Source organism: Mus pahari, chromosome 21 (assembly GCF_900095145.1).
Source record: "Mus pahari chromosome 21, PAHARI_EIJ_v1.1, whole genome shotgun sequence".
Classification (NCBI taxonomy): domain Eukaryota; kingdom Metazoa; phylum Chordata; class Mammalia; order Rodentia; family Muridae; genus Mus; species Mus pahari.
Genome location: NC_034610.1, coordinates 37,271,237 through 37,294,461, shown reverse-complemented (window position 1 = coordinate 37,294,461; position 23,225 = coordinate 37,271,237). Strand labels below are relative to the sequence as shown.

General features: G+C 42.4%; 1 protein-coding gene across 8 annotated transcripts in view; it reads left to right on the top strand.

The window, feature by feature from the left end:
- Nucleotides 1–23,225, top strand: part of Phactr2 (phosphatase and actin regulator 2) — a 255,920-nt gene that overhangs the window by 228,985 nt on the left and 3,710 nt on the right. For all 8 annotated transcript variants that reach the window (XM_029532880.1, XM_029532881.1, XM_029532879.1 and 5 more), the window contains 4 exons: nucleotides 2,405–2,460; nucleotides 7,985–8,046; nucleotides 9,504–9,641; nucleotides 15,707–15,783. In XM_029532880.1, the coding sequence (XP_029388740.1) occupies nucleotides 2,405–2,460; nucleotides 7,985–8,046; nucleotides 9,504–9,641; nucleotides 15,707–15,783 (333 nt within the window). The remainder of the gene's footprint in view (nucleotides 1–2,404; nucleotides 2,461–7,984; nucleotides 8,047–9,503; nucleotides 9,642–15,706; nucleotides 15,784–23,225) is intronic.

Below are 23,225 nucleotides of genomic sequence, written 5' to 3'. Positions count from 1 at the left end.
AAAAAAAAAAAACAAACAACAAACAAAAAACCCAGCAGTGCGCAACATCAGACTTCTGTCTGTTTCATCAAGGATTCGTTGCAGATGGTGCCCAGCCTTCCTTGGGAAGCACAGGAAGTGAAGTGTGGGCATAGATCAGAATGGATGGAGACCAGTTCTAAGCATCCATTGTGGGTACCATCTGTATCTTTTATGAGCTAATATCCCAGCGATGCCCTCCAAATACTTCATATCTTTTGTTAAGTACACACATGATCTGTAGCCTTCATTTTTCTTAATGCAGTAAGGTTTGTTCTTAGTTGTTTATAAATGTTAAAGAATTGCTTTTCAGTGGACACGGTGGACATCTTATCGGTCTTGCTCAGGATTCTACCCACAACTAGAACTTAGACAATACACTTTGAAGTCAAATAGGGCAGGAGCAGAACCTGGCCCCAGCATTTGCTCATGGTTTCGTTTAAGCAAGTCCGTTCATCTCTTTCTTCATCTTCAAGTTGGGCGCTGGCAGCTACCTTGCTGAATTGTTTTAAAGATTGCAGACATAGTCACCATCAACACGGTACCAGAAACTCTGAGAGCCCGAAGGAAAGGTAGAGGTGGTTAGTCTCACGGTTATCTGCGCTTCAAGCCAAGTCTTCTTCTACATGCTCTCACATGTGGATAAAGAACTCAGGGGGCTTCCATTCTTCCTGCAGGACAACCTTCGAGGTCCTATTTCAAGCAACTGTAGAATTTAAAAAATTCTTTTAAAATTTATTTTGTATTAAATTTGTTATGAACATATTAGATATTACAATCTTCACAAGTCATTTCCCAGTCACATATCCGAAAACCTAGGTGATCATTCCTTCTTTCTCCCTTCATTAATATATTTATTTATCCATTTTACATCTCCATCACTGCCCTACTTCTGGTCCCACTTCACAGAGTTCCTCCACCATTGTCCCTTCTCCTCTGAGAAAGTGGGCACTCCCTGGGAACACCTCCGTGACCCCCCACATCCCCTGGCACATCAAGTCTCTGCAGGGCTAAACACAGACAGGCAACAGCTTTAGGGACAGCCCCTGATCCAGTTGTTGGGAACCCACATGGAGACTGAGCTGCACATCTGTTATGTGTGTGCTAAGAGGGCCTCAGTCCATCAGTGTATGCTCCTTGGTTGGTGAAGGTAGGAAAGGAGATAACTAGCGAATCTGGGCATGACAGACTCCAGTACACAGGCAATGCACACTCATAGCGCACAGTATAGTTGGTGTATAGACTCCAGCTGCCTGGCTACAGTTGCTCCCTAGGGCCTTTTGTGGACTCTGTAACTCATTTTAATTTCAAAGTAGACCCAATGGAGATCTAACTTCAAGGAAAATCTGAACAAGCTCTGAATGATCACTGGTTTGACATGTTCCTACCACTGAGAATTTGGTAGGTCTAGAAAATAGTCCATTAAAGTCAGTCGCCTTTGTGTGTATATTCATCATAATCTATGCAAACTCAGCATACATTCCAAGGAAATCTTTCACTATGATTAACAAGAAATTAATCATGTGAACAAGACCAGAAACAAAGTTATAAGGAGTTTCTTCCCTGATGTAAAGCAGTTAGCTACTAATCCAGGATGAGCCTGGCTTATCTCAACAGCAGGGAAGAGGGAGCCCCACATAGTTTAAGATAACTTGCAGGGCCTGACACAGGATTTCCCTTCATACCCTGAGTAGCATAGATTGAGCAACTCATAACATTGGCGTGAACTTTGCAACAGCAGCTGATTTGAGGCACCAGTGTGCTGTACATTAATTAAGTAAGCTATCGGTTAAGCTGCTGTAACATGCCAGGGATCCAGGCATTCAAGCAATGTATGTTGATTTCTTTCTTACTGGGCAGTCTAGAGGAAGCTGGGCCACCCAGCATGATGGAGTTTCTCCTCTCTCCTCAGAGGCCTAACAGCCAGACTCCTTCTGCTTTATTAATTTCTTATGCCCCTGGGTAATCTCATCTGCAAGATCAAAGCTGGCTCATAACACCATGTCCAAGTGTAGCCTGTGCAAGAGGGTTGTGGAAAGCAGGGACCACACACTCATCTATGGCGAGGGTGAAAAACAACTTTAAAAGCTCACTCTGTTCATGTCCCATCCCACACCTGGCTACTAGGAAAGCCACAATCTGTAGACATGGACCCAACCAAAGTCAGATGCCTGTCTTTCAAGGATGAGTAAAGGGGAGATAGTCTAAGCCACTCTTGGTAGTGTCTGAAGAGATTGAAGGGAGAGATTTAGCTTACAGGCTTAAATTTTTAGGTTTATTTCTCAAGATGTTTTGTTTGTATCTTCCACTCAAGGGGCCTCATTTGTAACTTGGGGTGTATTCATCTTGTAACCTGTAGTGTATATTCTTCATTTTGCCCTCGTAGGAGACTCAGCCAGAGGCCAACAACGGAAGAATTAGAGCAAAGAAACATCTTAAAACGTGAGTATCTGACGCTGCACTGTGATCCCGCAGGTGATCAATAACAAGTTGCCCCAGAGACAGCCTGTCCAACAGGAGGGAACTCACAGCTGCCTGAAATGGGCCGTGTGTGTCACATACGTTAGTTAGATGCTTACATATCTAAAAAATAAGTTCTTGGTTTTCATATTTCATTTTTATGGCTTTAAGCCTAGTATCTCCTAAAGTGGAACCCTATTCATAGTAATTATGTTTCAGAAAGAAATGTATCCCATGTGTTCTTTTGCTCAAATATTAAAGTAAATGCTCTAGTCTACTCAAATAACTGCCAGAGAAAGGAATCCACAAGGAAATCAATCAAACATCCCTATATTGTTATGAATAATACAGTTTGTTGCTAGGTTGAGCAAATGTCCCGATTTAAAATTATGGCGAGAGGGGTTTTGCAAGGCATTTCATTTTCCTCTGTTGTGATAACTCCTCTTCTTTCTTGAATTCTTTGTGGTTTCTTGAAACCTAAAGAGTTCTCCATTCATTCCCCCACTCTGTTTTTCCGTTCTGATTGCTGGTGGCTAAGTGTGGGAGATCCCACTAGAAACACGGCCTGCCCTGCTGCTCTCGCAGGATGGCCACGAACGTCGGTGAGCTTAAAGGCAGAGTCTAGCAGAATGTGTAGATGTTAACCTTGCTCCCAAATAGCTTTTTTATTTTGTGAAATCTCAAAGGATGGGAATGCTCAGAACCTTGGGCAGCACTCTAATGGCAGTAAGTCACTGGCATGGAGACATCCTTTTCATCCAAGCTGGCAGAGCACAGCCAGCCTGCTGGATGACCCCACACTCTCATATGAGATATTTTCTTTTCTAAAGGAAAGAAAGATTCTGGTAGTATATTTGTAGGACTGTAGCCATGACTGAAACAGCTCAGGATGAACATTTAACCAGTACAAGGAGGACCAACCACCTCTCTGTAGCATCTCTCTCTTGCTGTCATTTTTCTGGTTAGTTGTGAGCATCGTTTGAGTAGATCCCATCAAAGAGCCTGCTGATGTGCAGAAATGCCCATCTGAAAGACAAAATGGTTGTGGCTACAAAAGAAGGGTGTGTTTTTACTTTAGCAAAGCTAATGTTGACAGGAAAACAAAACCCATGGGTGTCATTGTTTTCTCTGGCGAGTTCCTGGGACATGCTCTCGAAGTTAAACTTTAAGCTCAAAGGTGGACTGTGAGCTCCTGTGTGTACAAAGGGTATGTCTTACTGGATGTCTGATGAGATACTTTGAAAAGAGGGCCTTGCAAATTCTGGGTAATTCTGTCCTTGGGGACGCATGTGCCAAGCCACAGTGGAGTTTAGTTATTTGAGGAACTCTTTCATGGATCCGGAAATTTATTGCATGTTGATCTTAAATGCTGTGTTGGCTTTTGGACCCTCTGTTTTCCTGGAGGTTCGGGAAGGATTGAAGGACCAAAGTCAACTTCGTCTTGACTCTAGCCCTGTTTTACTTCCTTCTAAGTTCATGTTGATTCTGGAAACAGGAGGTCCATTTCCAGTCTGGAGAGGCAGATAACTGGCTCCCGATCCCCTACCACAGGCCAAGGGAAGCAGTCAGGGCTGTGGAGGCTCTTTCCACTGAGCTTAGCCCACAAGCACTTCGTTCAACCCCTTGCCTCTGCACTCTGCTGTATTTTCCTCTTTCTGCTCAGGTATTCATCTCCAGTTTCTGTTCAAAAGTAGCAAGGATATCTAAATGAAGACACCAGAAAACTCTGTGATACAATATGGTCTTTAGTGGCTAAGAATGTGAGTCAAGGCATAAAGTAGTCAACAGTTCTTTAGTCCAGGTCTACCACTTTCATAACCATGGCTGGGGTGACAGTAAACACCAATAGCTACTCTGTAATGACATGGGACAAACCTGATGTCTTTGTATCATATCCCTTATCTTTGACAACCAGAGAAGCCAAGTCTGGCCAATCAGGAAAAGTGCTGTGTGCTTTTGCATAAGGACCTGAGGCAGAACGCATTGCTCTCATATTTGCTTACATCATTTCAAATGTATTTTCCACAGAGGAAAAAATAAGTAGCCCAGGCCACTGAGTTCTGAATCTTTTCCTTTGACAATTAATTGTGAAAGTTTTTAAACCTACAAAAAAAAAAAAAAAAAAAAAAAGATGAAATTTTACAGAGGTCAACTAACTACATGTCTTCCATCTATACTCTACTGTGGACATCTTTATTCTTCATATACCCATTGATTTAGGGTTTTAGCATATGTATTAATATATATATGTGTTAATAAATATATATATATATACACACATACATTTCAAAAGTTTATAAATGTAGTTTTATTTGTTGAAAATACCTAAATATATGTTAATATAGCACACATATACGTGTGTGTGTATATATATATATATTTCAAAAGTTTATAAATATATTTTCATCTATTCAAAATACTTATGTGGAGTCAGTAAGATGTCCCGGCAGGTCAAGACACTGCCACTAGATCTGACAACTTGAATACAATCCCCAGGGTCTACACAATCTACCCCCACAAGTTTTCCTCTGACCTCCACATGTGTGCTGTGGCAGTGTGCTTGTGAACATAAACACACAATAGATAAATAAAACTTTTAAGTAAAACAAAACAAGACACAACAAAAAGCCACCCACATGGAAACATATCAAGCAGCAAAAAGATAAACAGTACCACAGAGAACATATGGGGAAGCCCAGTTCGTTTTACCCCAATCAGCGGCTCAGCAGAGCAGTGCTACCACAGTTGTTAGTTTTGCTCTTCCTTTTCGTCTTCTCTTAGCTAATCTATACAACATCCAGGCCACACTGACCAGCCAGGCGTTTTTCTGCAGTGCCCACCACCTTTAAAGCACGTGTATAGATGGAGTGCTTCTCATATGCTTCCTGTGGCAGTCTGAGGCAACACCCCTCCACTCCGATGCAAGACACTGGCCAAGCGCTCTGTCACTTCCTCCATGGAAACCCTTCAATCCGTCCCAATGCTCCAGACCATTTACATCATACTATATAGTTAGTCTGCTAATTGATCAACAGAAAAAGGAAATGTTGTACCTTAAGTGGACACCTCACTGAATGTTTAAGTACCCACTTCAAGATATACCCTTAAGCCTGTACCACTCTGCAACGACTCCGAGGCTACATCATGGCAGCCACCTTCGTCCCTCTCCCACTTTAGAAGTATCACATCAAGCATGGGAAAAATATTCAAAGCCAGTTCCTGGTGTCAAGGAAGAATTCCCAGATCGTAAAACGCTGTTTACTTAAGTTGCCTAACTGCTGTCAGCTCTTCCCTTCTTAGATGTCACTGGCTGTCACCTTGTACAACATCCTTAAATGGTAAAACTAATATGCCCTTCAAAGAAATGACATTTTACATAAAGAATGAAAACCTTTTGGGGGGTTTTGTGTGTGTGTGTGTGTCTGTGTGTGGGTGTGAGTATGTGTGTTGGAAAAAACTGTGTTTAAGAAATGAAGCACGGGAAGTGGGACCCTGGAGAGATAGTTTAGCACTTGAGAGAGCACTTGGTGCTCTTGCAGAAGACCCAGGTTCAATTCCCATCGTTCCCATGATAGCTCATAGTTATCTTCAACTTCAGACCCACGGCATTCAGTGCCCTCTTTGGACCTTAGTGGACACCAAACTCACACATGGGATACAAACAGAAAATGTAGGCAAAACACTCCTAAAGTAAAATGAATAAATTTAATTTGTTATAGGAGTAGCTTTTACAAAAAAAGAAATGAAGCATGGTAGGCATATGAGAAGAAGTGACTAAAATTATATTTAAGGGTTATATTTTTCTTTTAAATACAGCTCTTGCCCTGTAAAGCTCTGACTTTAATAACATCAACAAGAAGTTTTGATTTTTGTCTAATACGTACAATAATATACAATTCACAAGCTTCATTCAATTCACATTAAGTAAGTAACCCTTTGTGGACATTTTAAAGATATAGAGAGACTTGTTTTTGTGAAGCAATCAGCAAAGCTTACAGTTCATTCACAAGAAATCTGATGTAGAATCAAATTAATTTGATGAAGGAGCTTGAAGTGTCTCTGGTCCAAAGGGTGATTTCCGTTTGTATTGCTGTATATAATAACATGGATCATCATATTCCTTGTAAATTAAGAGATGTGTTTCAGAAGAATACAGAGAGTTCATTGTGTCCAGAGAAGAAAAAATATAGAGAAAATGTGGTGGGATCGATGAGCAAAAACCTACCACTCCTGTTCACATTCAGTACTAACTTTTTACTCATGACACCAACCTTAGTGGTGAAAAGTCCATTTGAATTTTTACAATAAGTACATTTTAGGGTTGTGGAAATTGCCTAATCAGTAAAGTGACTGCAGTGCCATTGTGAAGACCTGAGTTCTGTTGCCAGCACCCACTTATAAAGCTGGGTGTACGTAGTGGGATGTGTTTACCATCTCAGTGCTGGTGAGGCAGAGACAGGTGGATTACTGGGGTCTCTGCCCAGACACCGCAGCCTAGTCAGTAAGCCTCGGGTCTCTGTAAGAAAGACTGTCTTAAAAACCAAGGTAGATAGCAGCAAATGATGACGTTCAAGGTCCTCTGACCTATACACACACACCACATACACCACAAACAACACACATACACACACACACACACACACACACACGCACACTTACAGATATGTTAAATAAAGCCTTTGCATAAAAGAGAATTTTCCTGAAGCTCTTAGTTGATCCCTTCTGTAGTGTAGTCTTTCTTCATGAAGTAAAAAAATCATTGCCTTACTTAACACAGACAAGACACAAGAGTCAGCGACAGAAGCTCTTCAAATATGCATACCTTTAAATCCTGAACACTGTTTATTTCTTTTAAAATTCTTAACTTACTTTTTGCAGTCCTGTCTGTTTGGACTGCGTGGAATTGCACTGCTTGATGAAGCACTAGAGAAAAAGATGACTTTGGAAAGTTAGTCACAAGAAAATAAATAATTCCCACCCACAGTACAACATAACCCCATTCAGAGCATTGGCTTGAAAGCCAAGTCCCAAGGAATGCTTACATTTTGCTTCTATGGAAACATAGGAAGACAAACCAAATATTTTGGTTGGGTTTGAATGGAAGTCAGCAGCTCAGACGTGCACTGGATGGTTCTAATTTGTTCTTTCTAGTGTGTCCTGGATTTTTCCCATGAAGGGCAGATTCAGAAGTAAAGTTTTATCTGAATTCTGGTAGATTGTATTTCTAAAACCCTGAGGTGGTCAGCAATAGGATGGACATAGGACAAGAAATCTTGTTTAAAATCAGTGAAGAAAGTTTACCAGTTCCGTTAAGAAGGAAGATACCATGACATATAGGCACATATATAACATGCATATTGAGCACTCCTAGAGAGCCTTTGGATACATTTCTAAGGTGACAGCATGCAGGATCAGCATATGCCAGACCTGAACATTGTTCCTGGTGGACTTTTCTGATTATATGATTGTCTCTGGTAACGCTCCTTATGCCTCCCCTAATAAACAGAAAAGAACGACGAAGAGGAGCAAGAAGCGAAAATGGAGCTCAGACGGAGGCTCAGCCGGAAGGTGATGTCGTCATGACTGCTAATGAGCATGCATGGTCTGGGGCACAGTTTATTTTTATTAGACGCAAACCCACTCTGAACTCATGAGTGGGATGTTTAGGGATGATTCCTCCTAGTACTCCACCGTGAGATTCAAGTCATTCAAATCAGTTATTTTCTATTTTCTATTTCTATGTTCATTTTGAAAAATTAATGAAGTTTGTATATTGCATTTACTGATTGTGAATATGTGTATTTTAAGTGAAAAAAAAAAGGGGGGACAGCAAAAGAAAGTGTCACACACAAATCTCCCATCTAGGAAGCCAACATTAACATCTTCATATATTTTCATGTCTTTAATTGGATTTTCAAGTGCTCACACTTTCCATTAAGCCTTGGAAATACTAAATAAGTATTTTGTGACTATTAACAATTTGTCACTGTCCTGTAGCAGACCTGGGTGAGTAATTTATTAAGTGAATTTGACCACAGTGTTACCAAAATCGACAAATGGCTTATCGCTGGAAGCCAGGCAGTCTTCCCCACTTCTTTACAGAGTTACAGCCTGATCCCAGGACCACGGCACCTTCCCCCCGTGCTAAAAAATAACAGCCTTTGGAGAACTTAAGCACTATCAGAACGTATATTCCACTATAAATCCTCCTAAGGGTTTCTCGGCTGTGCCATCCATGCCTGGAGGACGGCAGGGGGGAGACCGTAATTGAATGTGTGTCCTGACTCACATGGTTGATCACTGGCTGGAGAGTTCATAGTAAAAGTATCCCAAGGCAGGTCTGGGTCCCTTTCAGGTATCAAAATTATTCCAGTCTTACTCTTGGTGCTTGTGAAAGGGGAAAGAGAGAAGCAAAGACACCCCAGGGCTGGCCAGATCACATCGAATGATACGTTTGAATGGTGCAGAGGACTCAAGAAGCAGGCCCCAGGAGCAGACGAGTCAGAAAGGCTGCAGGAGGGACTCCTCTCCAGGAAGCCTCCCTCATCTGCCCGTCTTCCCAGGAAGGCCTTGCTGCAGCCGAGCCTTTCTCTGGGCCACTGCTACAGAGAAACACTATTTCTCCACGTGCTGCAAGCCGAGACTCATTCCCATGTTCTGGGAGGTCCATAGCTTTTGTCTTCACCCGTCAAATGTCACCACAGTGACTCTAGAAGCTGTGTTACTGGTAGAACTTTGTCACTATGGGTTGCTGTGTCTGAAATCTCAGCACCAGATGTGTTGTAGGGACAGTTACCAAAGGCTGACCTAGCTAGTTGGCACGAATGCTTTTCTAGTCTGGAAATGAGGGCACGCTACTTTCTAGGTCTCATGAATTCCCAAGATGCTGTTGCTTCTCTTTTAATACCTGAAAGTGACCTTAACTTTGAAGTGTTCCAGACAGAAAACTTGCCACCTAGAGGCTGTAAAAAACGGGTAACTGATCTCGGTCTTCCCTCCCCCTCCCTGCCCGCCCCCTCCTGCAGCTCAGCCTAAGACCTACCGTGGCAGAGCTACAAGCCCGAAGGATCCTGCGGTTCAATGAGTATGTAGAAGTGACAGATTCCCCGGACTATGACCGCCGAGCAGACAAGCCCTGGGCCAGGTTGACACCTGCAGACAAGGCAAGAATCTCAGAGTGGCCTTTTTTACTCCCAAAACCTGCATACTCACCCTCCTCCTCTCCATCTGAGCATCTCTCTCTCTCTCTCTCTCTCTCTCTCTCTCTCTCTCCACCTGCACACTTATGTGTCATGTACAGTAATAACAGTACAGTACAGTAGAGTTCAACTGGGTCTCAGGAAAAGCTAGTCCTTAGTTGCCATGCAACTGGTCCCTCTTCAAGAAGTCCATTTGTTCCCGTTACTCTGCCGTCAGCTGTGGGCTTTCATTGCTCTTCCTCCTCCCGTGGCTTCTAGTTAACACCACTGCAGCCGCTGTCCCATGCAGCAAGCCACCCCTAAGCTTAGTGATGAAGAGCAGAGACAAGTTTCTTGCATCTTATAGGTTCCATAGGTTGCAATATAGTCAAGCATCATGTGGACAAGTCTGTTTTCCATGGGGTTGGCCGAGGTCACTCAGTGTTATCCCCCTGGTGATCCGGCTACCCTGAAAGAGCCAGCATTGTCTCTCCAACATGTTTTGTGTCTTGGTTGCTGTGGCTCAGATGTGGAACTCTCAGCTGGGCTGCCCACAGAGCTACCTCTTCATTGTAAGTCACCAAACCTCTTCCCTCAGAGCCCAGGAAAAGCTTCTTGGCCTTTTCCAGTCAGCTTTGGAAGTCACTCAGCTGTATGTCCACCCCATTCCATTAATTCCAGGAAAGTCATAAGGCCAGTTGAGAACAAAGGAGAAGGGAATAGATAAGTCCGCCTCTTGGTGGGAGAGCAGTGAAGTCAGGTTGTGTGGACCGAAGGTGTTATCTTGGCCATCTTAGAAAAGCACAATTTGCCACATCCATTAGCAGCCACCTGATTATTCAAATGCTGACCTTTAGACAGGCCATGTAAACAGTGACATCCATAGACTGTGGAAAGCACAGGAGTGACCATCTAAATGGTCAGCCACCCCCATGTGTAAACTCAATTTGCCACTCCCTGAAGCAGCCCTGACGTAGCTTTGCCCTGCTGTAAGAAGCAGAACTCATTCATCTGCAGCTATAGTGGGCGGCGATTTTTCTTATTACGATCATTTGAACTGAGAGTAAGAGAGGCTTCTGTCTCAGGCTTGTTAACTGCGGGGTGTTGGGCCTGGTCAGGATTTCTTCTGCAAGCATGGCTTCTGTTCTGGAGTACGCTGAAGAAATGGAATTCTCACATCTCCCTTGATCCCAGCACCCAAGCTCCAGGTCAGAGCCAGATTCCCTCCTGGCTTACGAGGGAGGCTCAGTCTCTCCCTCAGAAATCTCTCGCATTCATCATGAGGTGTGCCAAGGTCTGAAGGACACCAGTTTTAGGGCTGTGTTATTATTGTGTCTGTGCTTTCTAGGGAAAAGGAAGAATTTTAGACAAAAAAAAAAAAGGGTGTACCTTTAAAGGTAGAAATTAGAAAACAGAAAAATGCAAAAATTGAACATGTTTATGTATAGCATGTTTTATACATGCAAGTGATCTAGTTACATGCAGTGTGTTTTGTACATGCAGGTAGTGTGTGTTTGTTGTCAAATAGCTGAATATCCATCCAGAATCACAAATGGGAAAAATCAACAATGACAATTCAGATCAAGGCATGGCATTTTTATGAGTGTTAAAAAAAAAAAAATACTATTTTCTATGTAACACAGAGAAATTAAGTCACTTCCCACAATTGTAAAAATCCCGTGTATACAGAGGCTAGGTAGCTGGTTCCATAGGGGACGTGCTGCCCAGCAAGCATAAAAACAGCCACCTGGGTCCTAGAACTCTGTGTGAGAGAGCCGAGTGTGCTCCTGCATATTCGTCCGCCCAGCACCAAGGGCAGGAACGGACAGAGGCATCCCTGAGCTGCTGAGCAGACAGTCTGGCTGAAAGAGCGGACCCCAGGCTCACTGAGATAGCCTGTCTCAAGAAATGATGTGGAGGCTGGTTGAGGACGATCTCCTGATGTCAACTTCAGGCTTCAGTACATGCCCAGTGAGGGCACTCGAGCACGTGCAGAGACACACACACACATACACACACATACACACACACACAAAATATGTATACATAAATATGGCCCACGTGCTAAAATCATGTTATTTATGGATGAAAATAGCATGCTAATTGTCATTACACCAAAGGGGAAAAAAAAAAAGAGAGATTTTTGTTGTTACTTTTACCTTAAGATACTTCATGACACCTATTAGTCAGATTCTAAATAATGTATTTGCTTCCTTAAGTTAATTGGTATTAAATTCATTAGGTATGATTTAACTGTTTTGTTAAGAATTGGGTTATGAGGCCGCTGAGATAGCACGGTGGGTGAAGCCGTTTGCCACGGAGCCTGACAGCCTGAGTTTGGTCCCTGGGATGCATGTGGTGGAAGGGAGCTCTCCTCGGCCCTCCACATGCCAGCCGTGGCACATGTGGCATCCTACACAAGCACAGATGGACTCCCAGCACAAAAATAAATAGATGGAGCTTAAAGTTAGCTTTAAAAATTTAAGTATTGCTCTCTATGCTCCATTAAAAAAAAAAAACTAGTGAAAATAAAAATTACTGAAAGTTTATATTACTTTTTAGAGGAAAAATAAATGCAAAGATTATTTAGAACCCATAAGTGGTTTCCCTCCATAGTTACCCAAGTTGGATTGAAATTTAAAATACTGACGAAAATTTCAATGTTAAAATTTTCTGGTGAACCAGAATAATAACATTATTTACTGATGACACATTGATCTGCCCTGTTGATTAAAAGTCAACGCTATTCTAGGTACAAGGGACAGGAAGATGAATCGTGCCTTTCCAGTAAAGCACTGACTAGCTAGGCCCTCGGAAGTGTGTGATTGTCACTCTGTGGGATGTCATTAGCTGGCTCGCAGGGGGCACACTTCACTCTCCATAACACCAAACAAGCAAGCCAGCCACTCGTTGTTTGATAGCTGCATTTAGCAAAGAAAGAAACAAAAGGTATCAAGTGGAAACTCTTAACGAACTCTTCACTTACAACCTAGACTGTGACGGTTCAGTTTCAGAAGGCTGCAAGAACTGTATTTTCAACAAATTACCAGGTGCTTCTGGCCAAGAAATGCCCCAAACTGACCAGAGCTGATTTGATGAGGAAAAGCATGTGGCTACTCTCTACTAGCCACACTTAAACTTAGATTTAGTCGGCTGTATGTCCTGAGTTTAATTTCCATGATCCCAAACGCCACTGTGCATGTGGTCTCAGTGCAGCCCCCTGGGATTTGAGGTCGTTGCCTCTGTCCTCTGAGAGATTAGTTTCAGCTGAATGGTTCCCCCTGGGTAGTCCAGCCCTGCACCAATGGCTCCAGTCCCACCACCTCAGCCCGTCTTCTCTATCTTTCAACAAAACCAGCCCCAGGTACACTTAGAGAATTATTAGGCCTGAGATCTATTCTTATCTTTAAAAAAAAAAAAAAAAAAAGCAGGTTATGTTTATACCCTGTGTGTCTTGCTAATACAAAAGGTTTTAATTTTCCTCTTTGAACCTCTGTGAAATCTTCTTCCTTCCAACATGGTAACTGACAGAATGAAAGTGGGTCCTTACTGAGTAAATTGTGGAAGTGAGGACTTGGTTCCATAATCGGACAAATGAGTGTCCCCTGCTGTGTTAACACTTGTTGCTATGCTGTTACATGTTACTACTGACCTATGACTTCTAACGACAACCAGCACACACATGGAAATGAAGCACTTTATTGGATGTATGTGCGACGTGAAGGATTACAGGTGGTTTCAACTTAATGACTCAATGCACGTTTTGGTATCCAGTAGGTCCCAAGAGCTGGGCCTCTGTTTCAGCTCAGAATATCATGTAGGTTATCAACTGTCATGTGACAAAGCAGTCCAAAGTTACTGGCTTAGATCAGTGATATATAATGCTTACAAGCCTTCAGAGGCGTGCCCCCCAGTGACCCACAGACATGGTCCTCATAAGACCCGACCTGTTACATGTTCACAACACTTCGAATAACCCCCGCCCTGAACAATGGAGCACACGGATGAGAGGTGACACCCGTCTGAACCATTGCAGCAGGAAAGCTGTGGCTTGAGCAGAGAGCTACATCATGTCGCAGTGCTATGACCAGCGTCCTTCTGCTGAGTCCAACTGCAGCCCTTCACGCGGACTCTGCTGAAAGTGTTTGTGTACAGAAGAAACTTTTAAATGAACACAGAGTCGGAATTCTCTGCCCTATGTATACTGAAACACTTCTTCCAAAGGACAAACTTTTTTTTCTAAAACTTCATTTGAGCAACTGCCTGGCTCCTGGCTCCTGCGCCAGTTGTTACTATGGCCAAAACCAAGTGTCCACATTGTTATGACTGCTGCATGACTGTGGCACAGGGGACTCTGGCCCACAAATAGGTCTCTGTTTGCTTTGGCACTTTCTGAAAACTAGTAATGAGAATTAGAACTACTGTTCACTGTCCCAGGGTCCCCCAAAGACACTTCCAGACCTACAGAATGTATCTGGGGAAAGGAGGCAGCCTGTGACACAGGGCTTCTTTATCACATTAAAATATACTTGGAAGGGGAGCCTGTAAACTGTGCACTGGGGGTTAATGATGGGAGAGGGCCACGAAGGGGTCTTGGGGCTTTCTTCTATCTTTTCCCTTTTCCAAAGTTCATTGGCTTTCAGTCACAAAGCAGATTCCCCTATCTCTCTGGGAAAGGACTTCCTGGGGTTTACATTGCCATTCTGTGTTTAACGGGAGTCAGTCCCTTTAGTGTAGTTGTCATAAGAATGTTTCATATCTACTTGTCCTTTTATATGACAGAAGACATTCTTTGCATAAAAAATATTTACACTAATCTGGGTTTTGTCTGAGCAGTGCAATCTACATAGAGTTTATAAAGTTGTGGAGGTGTTTTTTTTTTTTTTTTAGTACGTTTTATGTGAGTGAAATACCCTTTGTAGAAAAAAATAGGAAATAAAAATAAGACAGAAATTAAAACTAAACCCATGCATAATCCTGCCACTGTCTGTTAACAGCCAGCCAAAGTTAGCATTCGGAGGGGCGTCTCCACTTTCCAGTCTGCATGCATAAGCATGTTGTTGTACATGGCATGAATTATATGTTCTTTAAATAAGGCCTCCATTTGATTTTTTTTCTCTGAGTGGCTTTAAAAATGCTATGCTGAATTTTCAGCCCTGTTTGTCTAAACTTTCAACATGAAAAAATAAATAGCAACAGCCTTCTTGGTGTCCCTGTGGTAGCAAATCAAAGCTGTGTTGCTGCAGGCGGGCGGGCGGGCGGGCGGGCTTCAATGTAAAACTTTCCCAGGAACAGAATATGGATTCTCTGGAAACCCCACATGCCTCACGTCTGCTGCGGTCATTAGAGGGTGGAAGGACATTCTGTATGACACACAGACTAGACACGACAATGAGTCTATTGAGCACCCTGCTGCCACCCTCCCCACTACGGTCACTCTTGGGGAAGCCGTCTGAGCTATAGTTTAGCCGTCACCTGAGTAGCCCTCCTCTGAAACGCGCAACCAAGGGTGTTTCTGATATGCAGAGTTAAGAGAGTTTCCAGAATTTGGGATATTTGCGAAGGCATAACGAGATGAGATAGCTGAGGGATGATGACCTGGTCTACACACAAAATTCATCTATGGGCCAGGAGTCTGACTCGGTGTGAGAGTGCTTTCCTGATATGCATGAGGCCCAGGCTTGGTCCCCACCACAGCATAAAGAATTCATTTGCGTTCATACACACTGCACACATGTATCTTGAAGGTCATTATATGAGTTTTTACCATACCTTTACTTTGCTGACTGTCACATGAGGTCGGGTGTGGAACTTTTCCCCTTGTGAGTCACACTAAGGCTCAGAAAGCCTCAGATTTTGAAGATTTTTCTCAACACCAGGGGTGATCAGACTGTAACACGTTTCATTTATTAAATCTTAATCTGGGATGAATTAGTGATCGTTTTTCTCTCCCCTACAATATTACATCATAGAAGAATATCTGCCTTGTGGATGCTCCATAGGTTAGGAAAATACGTTACCTAAATTCTGCTCTGTTTTCTCCTGTTTAGGCAGCAATAAGGAAAGAACTAAATGAATTTAAAAGCACAGAAATGGAAGTTCATGAAGAGAGTCGACAGTTTACAAGGTAGGTAGACAAGATTTAGTTTTGCATATTGAGAATATTCAACCTGGTAAATTTCATGGCAGCTATATTGCATGACGATTTAATTTTTTTGATATGATTTAGCAGGAAATCATCTAATGAATACTTCTGCTTCCCTCAAATCTGTCCCTTTTTACTTTTACTAATAATATAGAGTCCTGGCTACAGATTCAAAGTATAGCTAGATCAGACTATAAATGTCTAGACTTTCCTGAGAAAGTTTATGGCTTAGTTGTCTTTTAAGAGTACCTAAACTAATCCCGGTCCATAACGTTTTAGGGGGCTGGAGAGAAAGCTCAGTAGTTAGAAGCACTGGCTGCTCTTCCTAGAGGACCCAGGTTCAATTCCCAGCACCTACATGGTGGCTCACAAGTGTCTGTAACTCCAGTTCCAGATGACCCAACATCCTCACACAGACATACATACACAGATATACAAAGCTGAGGACCAAAACTTGAGCACGTGGACATCTAAGATCCAAGTTTCAGCAACCACATGCCATGGTTTTTCTTCCCATTACCCTTTGGTTTTACAAATGACAGAAACTAGTAGGGAACTGAGTCTTTGTGTTATCTGGTTTCCACATATAACAGCTATCTATTTATTTACATCCCATACATATATGAGTTTTGTTTACATAGCAGGCATATTCCTAATATGCACAGACATTAAGTTTTTAGAATCCAGATTGAGGGACTAAGGTGATGGCCCCATGGGTAAGAGGAGTTTCCACACAAGCATGAGGGTCTGAGTTTGAATCTCCAGCACCCATGTAAATAGCCTGGCATGGCCATATCACCTGTCACCGCAGTGCTGCAGGGGCAGAGACAGGAGGATCTCTGGGGCTTGCTGGCTCCCAGCCTATCAGGGAGGTGTAGTTCCGGTGGGGGGGGGGTATGGACTGGAGCTCCAGGATCAATGAGAAATGCTATCTGTTCTGACCTAATTCACTTGCACACACATTATGTACAGATTCATATAAACACATATGCGTTGAGTGTACTTACACATAACTGAATTTGTAGAAAATTTCAGGAAACAATAATGCAAGAAGACAAGATTCTCTGTCTTGCAGAACACATATCCAATGCCCTGATCTAGAACCAACCTCAGTAGAGCGACCAAATACTGCTCTCCTCGCCCTTCAGCGGTGCTCAGTGGTCAAGGTGCTGTTCTGTATAGGAGATCTTGTCACAAGGCAAAGGAAACGCAGAAGCTTCATTTTTCCAGAGCCGGCAGCTTCTGTGAAGTGTGTGGAGGCCCCCATTCCCAGTCACGTTCCGTAGCCATTCTTCATGTAGGAAGGGTCTGGTTTGACAGACACACCCTTCACCTTTGGAAGCTTTTTCATGTATGCCTCTGGTGACCTTGTCTACATTTGCAGACATACGTCCTAAATGTTTCTCTCTGAGGGCGTCCCAGTGATCATCTCCTCTTGCATCTGTAGCATGCCAGACATGTAACTCCTGCTACATACAACTGGGGGCAGGAAAACTTCCTGTTAACATGTGACACCTGAAGCTATACTTCTCTGGGGAAATTGATCAGAAAATGGGAGACAGGATATTTATTGGTGACGCACAACTGGCTGGGGCCTCCAGGCCGTTGGGGAAACGGTTTGTGCTTGTGTGGCTGAGTCTTGACTCCTGAGCGGTAGTGTCTTCACTCAGCCACCTCATGTCAGTTTTCCCTCTGCATAGCCTCCCTATAACTCATAAGCTCTGATAACCTTATCTCCATTTGATAGCATGAGGCAAGAATAAATTACAGCAGAAAAAAAAAGCAAGGAAGTCATGGTTTTTTTTTTACAAAAGTTGTAATTCTCAGAGAGTGTTTAAACTAAAAGGCCTACTTTCTGTTATGTTCTCTAATCAATTTCACTAACACCTGCTACGGGGAGATGTGAGAGTCATTTCTTTATGTCTTTTTTGTATACAAAATGATGCGTTTTCATTAAGCACTTAAACGTGTAAACACTATGGCAATAAAAAGTAATCCCCTTGTTTACTCTTTTTCCACCCTCAGTTTTATTCGCATAGGTAAGTCATAGTTAAAGGTGGGGTATGTACTTCTAGGCTTCCTGTACATTTACAAACTCATCCATATATAATGTATGTGTATGTATAGACTGCTTATATCCACTCTCTCACTCATATACAGTGTATGGAAAGTCAGTTCTTCCTATTGGTATATACCCCCTCATCCCCATGGCAACCCATAGTTAGGGTACTGTACACTGCTGAGCAGGTACTATTGGGTGTTTATAATGTTTTTTCATTGTCAACACGAAGACCTTGACTTCATGATTATGTCTGTGTACACATGCCGGTATTTCTGCGGTCACCCCATTAACTGGATTTCCTAGGTCACGGGATTCATGCATTTTATAACTTTTTAAAGATTCTTCTCTGTCATCTTTCAAAGAGGACTCTTGGTTTACTGATCTACAGTTGATGAGTATACGAATACGCAACCGCCCTCATCCACAGTGGGGGCTGTGAGTGGCTGCAAGATTCTTATTCTAGAAGATTAATAGTATTCCACTGGTTTTCCTAAGACTGGGTGTCTCCTCTTGGCTTTATTGACACCCCTACCCCCCTTTTTAATTGTTTGACTTTTGTATTCAAACCTTTGTAAGTTTTCTTTTGGATTGCCTGTAGATTGGTAAAATCTGAGATATTAGTCCTCAGTATTTTTTTCCAACCTGTTGTTAGCCTTTTAACTTTTTTACTGTCTTTTGAGAAAATATTTGCACCTGAAATATTTCTGTTATTACTTTTTATTTTATTGGGCTTTTTTTTCTTTCTTTCTGTGCTCTATGGAAAGCAGCCAAGACTAAAAAAGACTAAAACTATTGTTTCTAATTTTTTTCACGCTTAAAACTTTAATCAATTGGACACCTCCTTCGGTGTATGATTCAAGAGCAGACATGAACTTTATTTTTCTAAGTCAGTAGTCCATTGCCTCTGTGCCTTCTAGATGTGAAGCTCACTCCTAGTATATCCACGGGTCTGTGTCTGGGTTCCATATTATGTGCTGAGGAGCTCTGACTGTTCCTGCCTGTGCCAATGACACTTTGAATTAGTCTTATAGTGTGTTTTCTAGTGGATGGGATTTTTTTTTTAATCTCCAAAATCCTATTGGCTATTTACTCCTCTGAAGAAATGAAGACTGGATGTGTGTTTTATTAAATAATTTGTTGATCATTTCATCGTTTAAGTAAATGTTAATAGATGCACATTGAGTAAGTTTTGAGGTGAGTTTTGAGCTCACATTAAGGATAAACTTAAAAAGGTTTTTTTTTAATGTATTGATTAACACTCTTTAAACTGTCATTTCAGATAAGGAAAACTTAAATGTTCATAACACCAAAATAAACATGCCTTTCTCAAGTAGCTTTAAGACTTGGCAGCAAAGCAAATGTATATTGCTATTTTCTTATTAATGTATATGACATCTTTAGAGTTGTATCCCAGCAACAAAGTCATTTTTGTCTTTTGAGATATAAAAAAATCATGCTGTGATCTTCACATTGGTGTCAGTATTTCTTTTAAGAGGAAAGAGTTTTGCTAAACAGTACTGTTTCTAGTCAAAATAATTTGAAAATATAGTCATGTATTTCACTTAGAAAAGTAAGCATGCATGTAAAAGACGTAAGCAGTCTCTTGGAGGCATAAACTCTCTGTCAGTCATTACCTACCCCTTTGCAGCCTAGACACATGGCAGTAATTCCTTCTCCTAGTCAGTACCAGGCTTTATCTCTCACATCAAATAAGCCTTCCGATCAGATCCTAACCCTCCCAGGGCTGTGTAGACTGAAGGCAGACCATACCAAGACAGCTGTGTCCCCTGTTCAGCACCTGCTTATCCCAAGACTCAGTCATACAGCAATCCAGCCATCTCTCAGGTGTCCCTTTGTAACCTCCTGTGTCTCAGGATCTTTTGCAAAGACACCCGGGAGGCTAATGACACCGATTATCTCTGGGGAGGAGAGCTGGTAGCTGGGGCAGACATAGGAGAGAGATTTTTTTTTTTTGCCACTGACCCTTTCAAGCCTTTTGCATTTTTGAAATAGGAGAGTGTTTTGCCTAGTCAACAACAGGTATTTAAAGAAACACTGAGGAGAGGCCCTTGGTCTTGGGAAAATTATATGCCCCAGTACAGGGGAAAGCCAGGGCCAGGAAGCAGGAGTGGATGGGTTGGGGAGCAGGGTGGAGGGGGGGTATAGGGGACTTTCAGGATAACATTTGAAATGTAAATGAAGAAAATATCTAATAAAAAATTGTTTTTGAAAAGAAGAAAGAAAGAAAGAAACACTGAAGGGATCCAACTCCTGAGACTGTGTCTACCAATGAGGATTCTAGCCTGGTGATTTATTTTGAATTCCTTGCTGGCGTTAATATCATGAATACTTTTAGCACAGCAGGAAGACACGGCTTTGACACCCTGCCCCCCCATCACAGACTTTCTTCTGCTGTGTGTGTTTGGATGAGTTGTGTTGATCTGAGATACTCATAGTCACTCACAGTGTTTTCCAGAGAGCCTTTGGGAATGGGAACATCTGCTAGCGCCTTGCATCAAGGGTGGGAACAAGAATTCACCCTCAGGCCTGAGAAGGGACTAAGCTGTCACCTGCATTCCTTAGTGATCTGATGCTTCTCTGACTCCCCTCAGCCCTCTGCTTAAAACCAAAATGTTGAACCTAGTTAAACAATGGCCTGCGTCTTGATTATGTACAATCTTTACGTTCTCAAAAGATACCACCATGACGAACAGAATCCACTTCCCTTTCTGAGACAAACGGAATGTCTATAATAGGAAATAATTATGTAATAAGTCATATTTTACTAAGAAATAAATTATTTTAAAGGATAACAGTAGAAAGATTTAGGTAACTGGAATATTCTGGATAGTATTTGTTTTCTAATGGTTTTACCATGTTAACATGTATCAGGATGTCACTATTTACACACAGAAAAATAGCTTCACACAAAATAACATTGTACAGAGTATCTTCCGATGTGAATAACCGTATTTGTTTATGAAATGGTTGCTTATTAAGGAAGGGGCATCATCATGCACTGAATTGCAGCTTTTAAAGTCAAAACAGGTCTCAAGAGATTGTTGGTACTGTAACCAGCAGACAAAGGGGAGACTGCCTGAATGCATATGGCCGGTCCACTGCAAGATTTAAAAATCAGGTGCAGAGAAAAATGCTGGACGTGAAATCAAAAGCTCTTAATAGTTTATTATAGTTGTGGGGTATGTTTTTCTTTTCTCAACTTCTAAAACGCTTTTCATGTAAGATTACTACATATGATCATCCATTTTCTGTTTGTTTAAACAGTGATTTCGTTCTGCATGTTTGAGGTTATTGACATTTCTTGGGTTTACATAGAAAAGAAACGGCTCTTTTAGCCACTCTGCTCCTTCACAATGCCAGCGTGTGTTTCTTTGGTTTACCAGATCTTAGGGATTGGCTATAGGAGAGGCTGCAGCCACATTGCTAGCCAGCCACATGCTTCTCTGAGCCAGTCCAAGGACCTGGTGCCATCTCACAGTGCAACCCAGAGAGAATTTACTTTCTACCCCGATTCTTGGTCAAATGGTGTATATGATGGAAGGAAAAATATCTTAAAGAGTTTCCTCACTGGTTTGGAGAAACTAAAATCAGGGTTCTTTCCAGAAAACACTGGACTTTAGATGACCCTGCCCCTCCCCCCCCCCCCCCAGTACTGACCCAGTTTTTCAAGTACCTGCATCTCAAGCAGTTTTATAGATGGGAAAATAAGATGACATGTGTCGCTCGTCCACACACCTGTCCTGTCAATCCAGAACCAATAGATGTCAGAAGATAGGGAAATATTTGGTGAAACGAATGCCATGCAAAAGTGGGGATGGGCTAAACAATCGCTAACAAATGAGCATGCCCAGAGAAGCTGAAGCTGGGGGAGAGAGGCTGGTGGGTCACTAAGTGAGGACCAGAAAGGGACAGGGCATTTGACTTGTGCCCCGAACAATCCTGAGCCTCTGTTCCCTGTATGCAGCCAGTACAAATGTGATGCATCTAGGAAAGTGGAGCAGCGGCCCCAGCTACTGCTCTACTGGGAACAGTGTAAGAATGCCCACCCACATCTGCTCTCCTTACTGTTGAAAAGTAGACGCATTTGAGATCGCTGGACATGGAGGTCAGGACTCCTTTACAGTCAATGCCGGGCAAGGTGTGAGTCTGCTCATCATTGTCTTCGCTCTGGTTTGTCCTCAGAGGTGGTCTAATAAATTAGGAGAAAAGTGTGTGGAATCTTTCTGGCAGGCAAGTTTCTGGAAGGAATGAGAGTTCGGCCTTTCCCTTACCCAGTATGCGATTCCTAGGGCAATTATAATTTTTTTTGTGGTTTATTGTTTCAGTAGTCTGATAGTACGGATGTCTCTCTTTAAAATATCTCCTCTCCTGCCAGGATAGTCACAAGAAGATAACAGAGACCTCCCCCTTTGAATGAAAGCTCAGCTGAGGACATGTTTTGGTCTATAATATAGGTAAAATTATAGACTCTAGAGCCAACCCTTCACTTCCCACTTCTCTGCCTTGGACAAATGACTTAACTTCCCAGTGTCTCAGTCTCTGCAGCTGCACAAAGTGAACCTGGGAGTCCTTTCTCCATAGAGGCTTTCTGACCTTCATATGAACATGCCACACACACACACACACACACACACACACACACACGCACGCACACACACACACACACACACACACACACACACTCAGTAAAGTAAGTAGTACAATACTCTTAAAAAATTTTAAGGTACAGAAAAAGAACTTTGGTATTTTTTCAGGTTGTCATTGGCCCTTCCTCGATGGCATTCTGGAAGGTTCTACCTGCTGAGTTCTCATAAAGTAGTATATTTACTTAAAATAAGTTTAGGAGTCTTAAGAATGAACTGCCTGGTTATATAAATTTATCTGTAGAGTTATCATTTCCAAAGTGCATTTGTAACGATATGCTTCCAACAAGTACTGATTAAGTACAGAGAGGGATCTCGACCCTGGGAACTTAGTGCAGATGAGGTCCTCATCCCCAGGTGTCATGATCTGATGAGGGAGACAAATTATTGACAGTAAAGGAATAGACGGTCATCTCCAGGGCTGTGGAGAAAATATAGCAAGATGCTGTGAGAGATAAGGGGACAGCAGGCTGGAAAGCCAGGGAAAGGGGTGGGGCAGGACATAAGGAAGTGACACTTGTATGATTTAAGCAACAGAAGAGAGCTCCAAGGAAAGAGAAAAGATCCCACCTCACACTCAGGTGAGCAGATGTGGGAGGAAGCACAGATGTCTAGTATGTAGGGAATGATCAAGGAAGGCATTGTACATGGCTGGGCATGGGAGGCCCAAGTGACAGGCCCAGAAAGCCCTCTGTTCC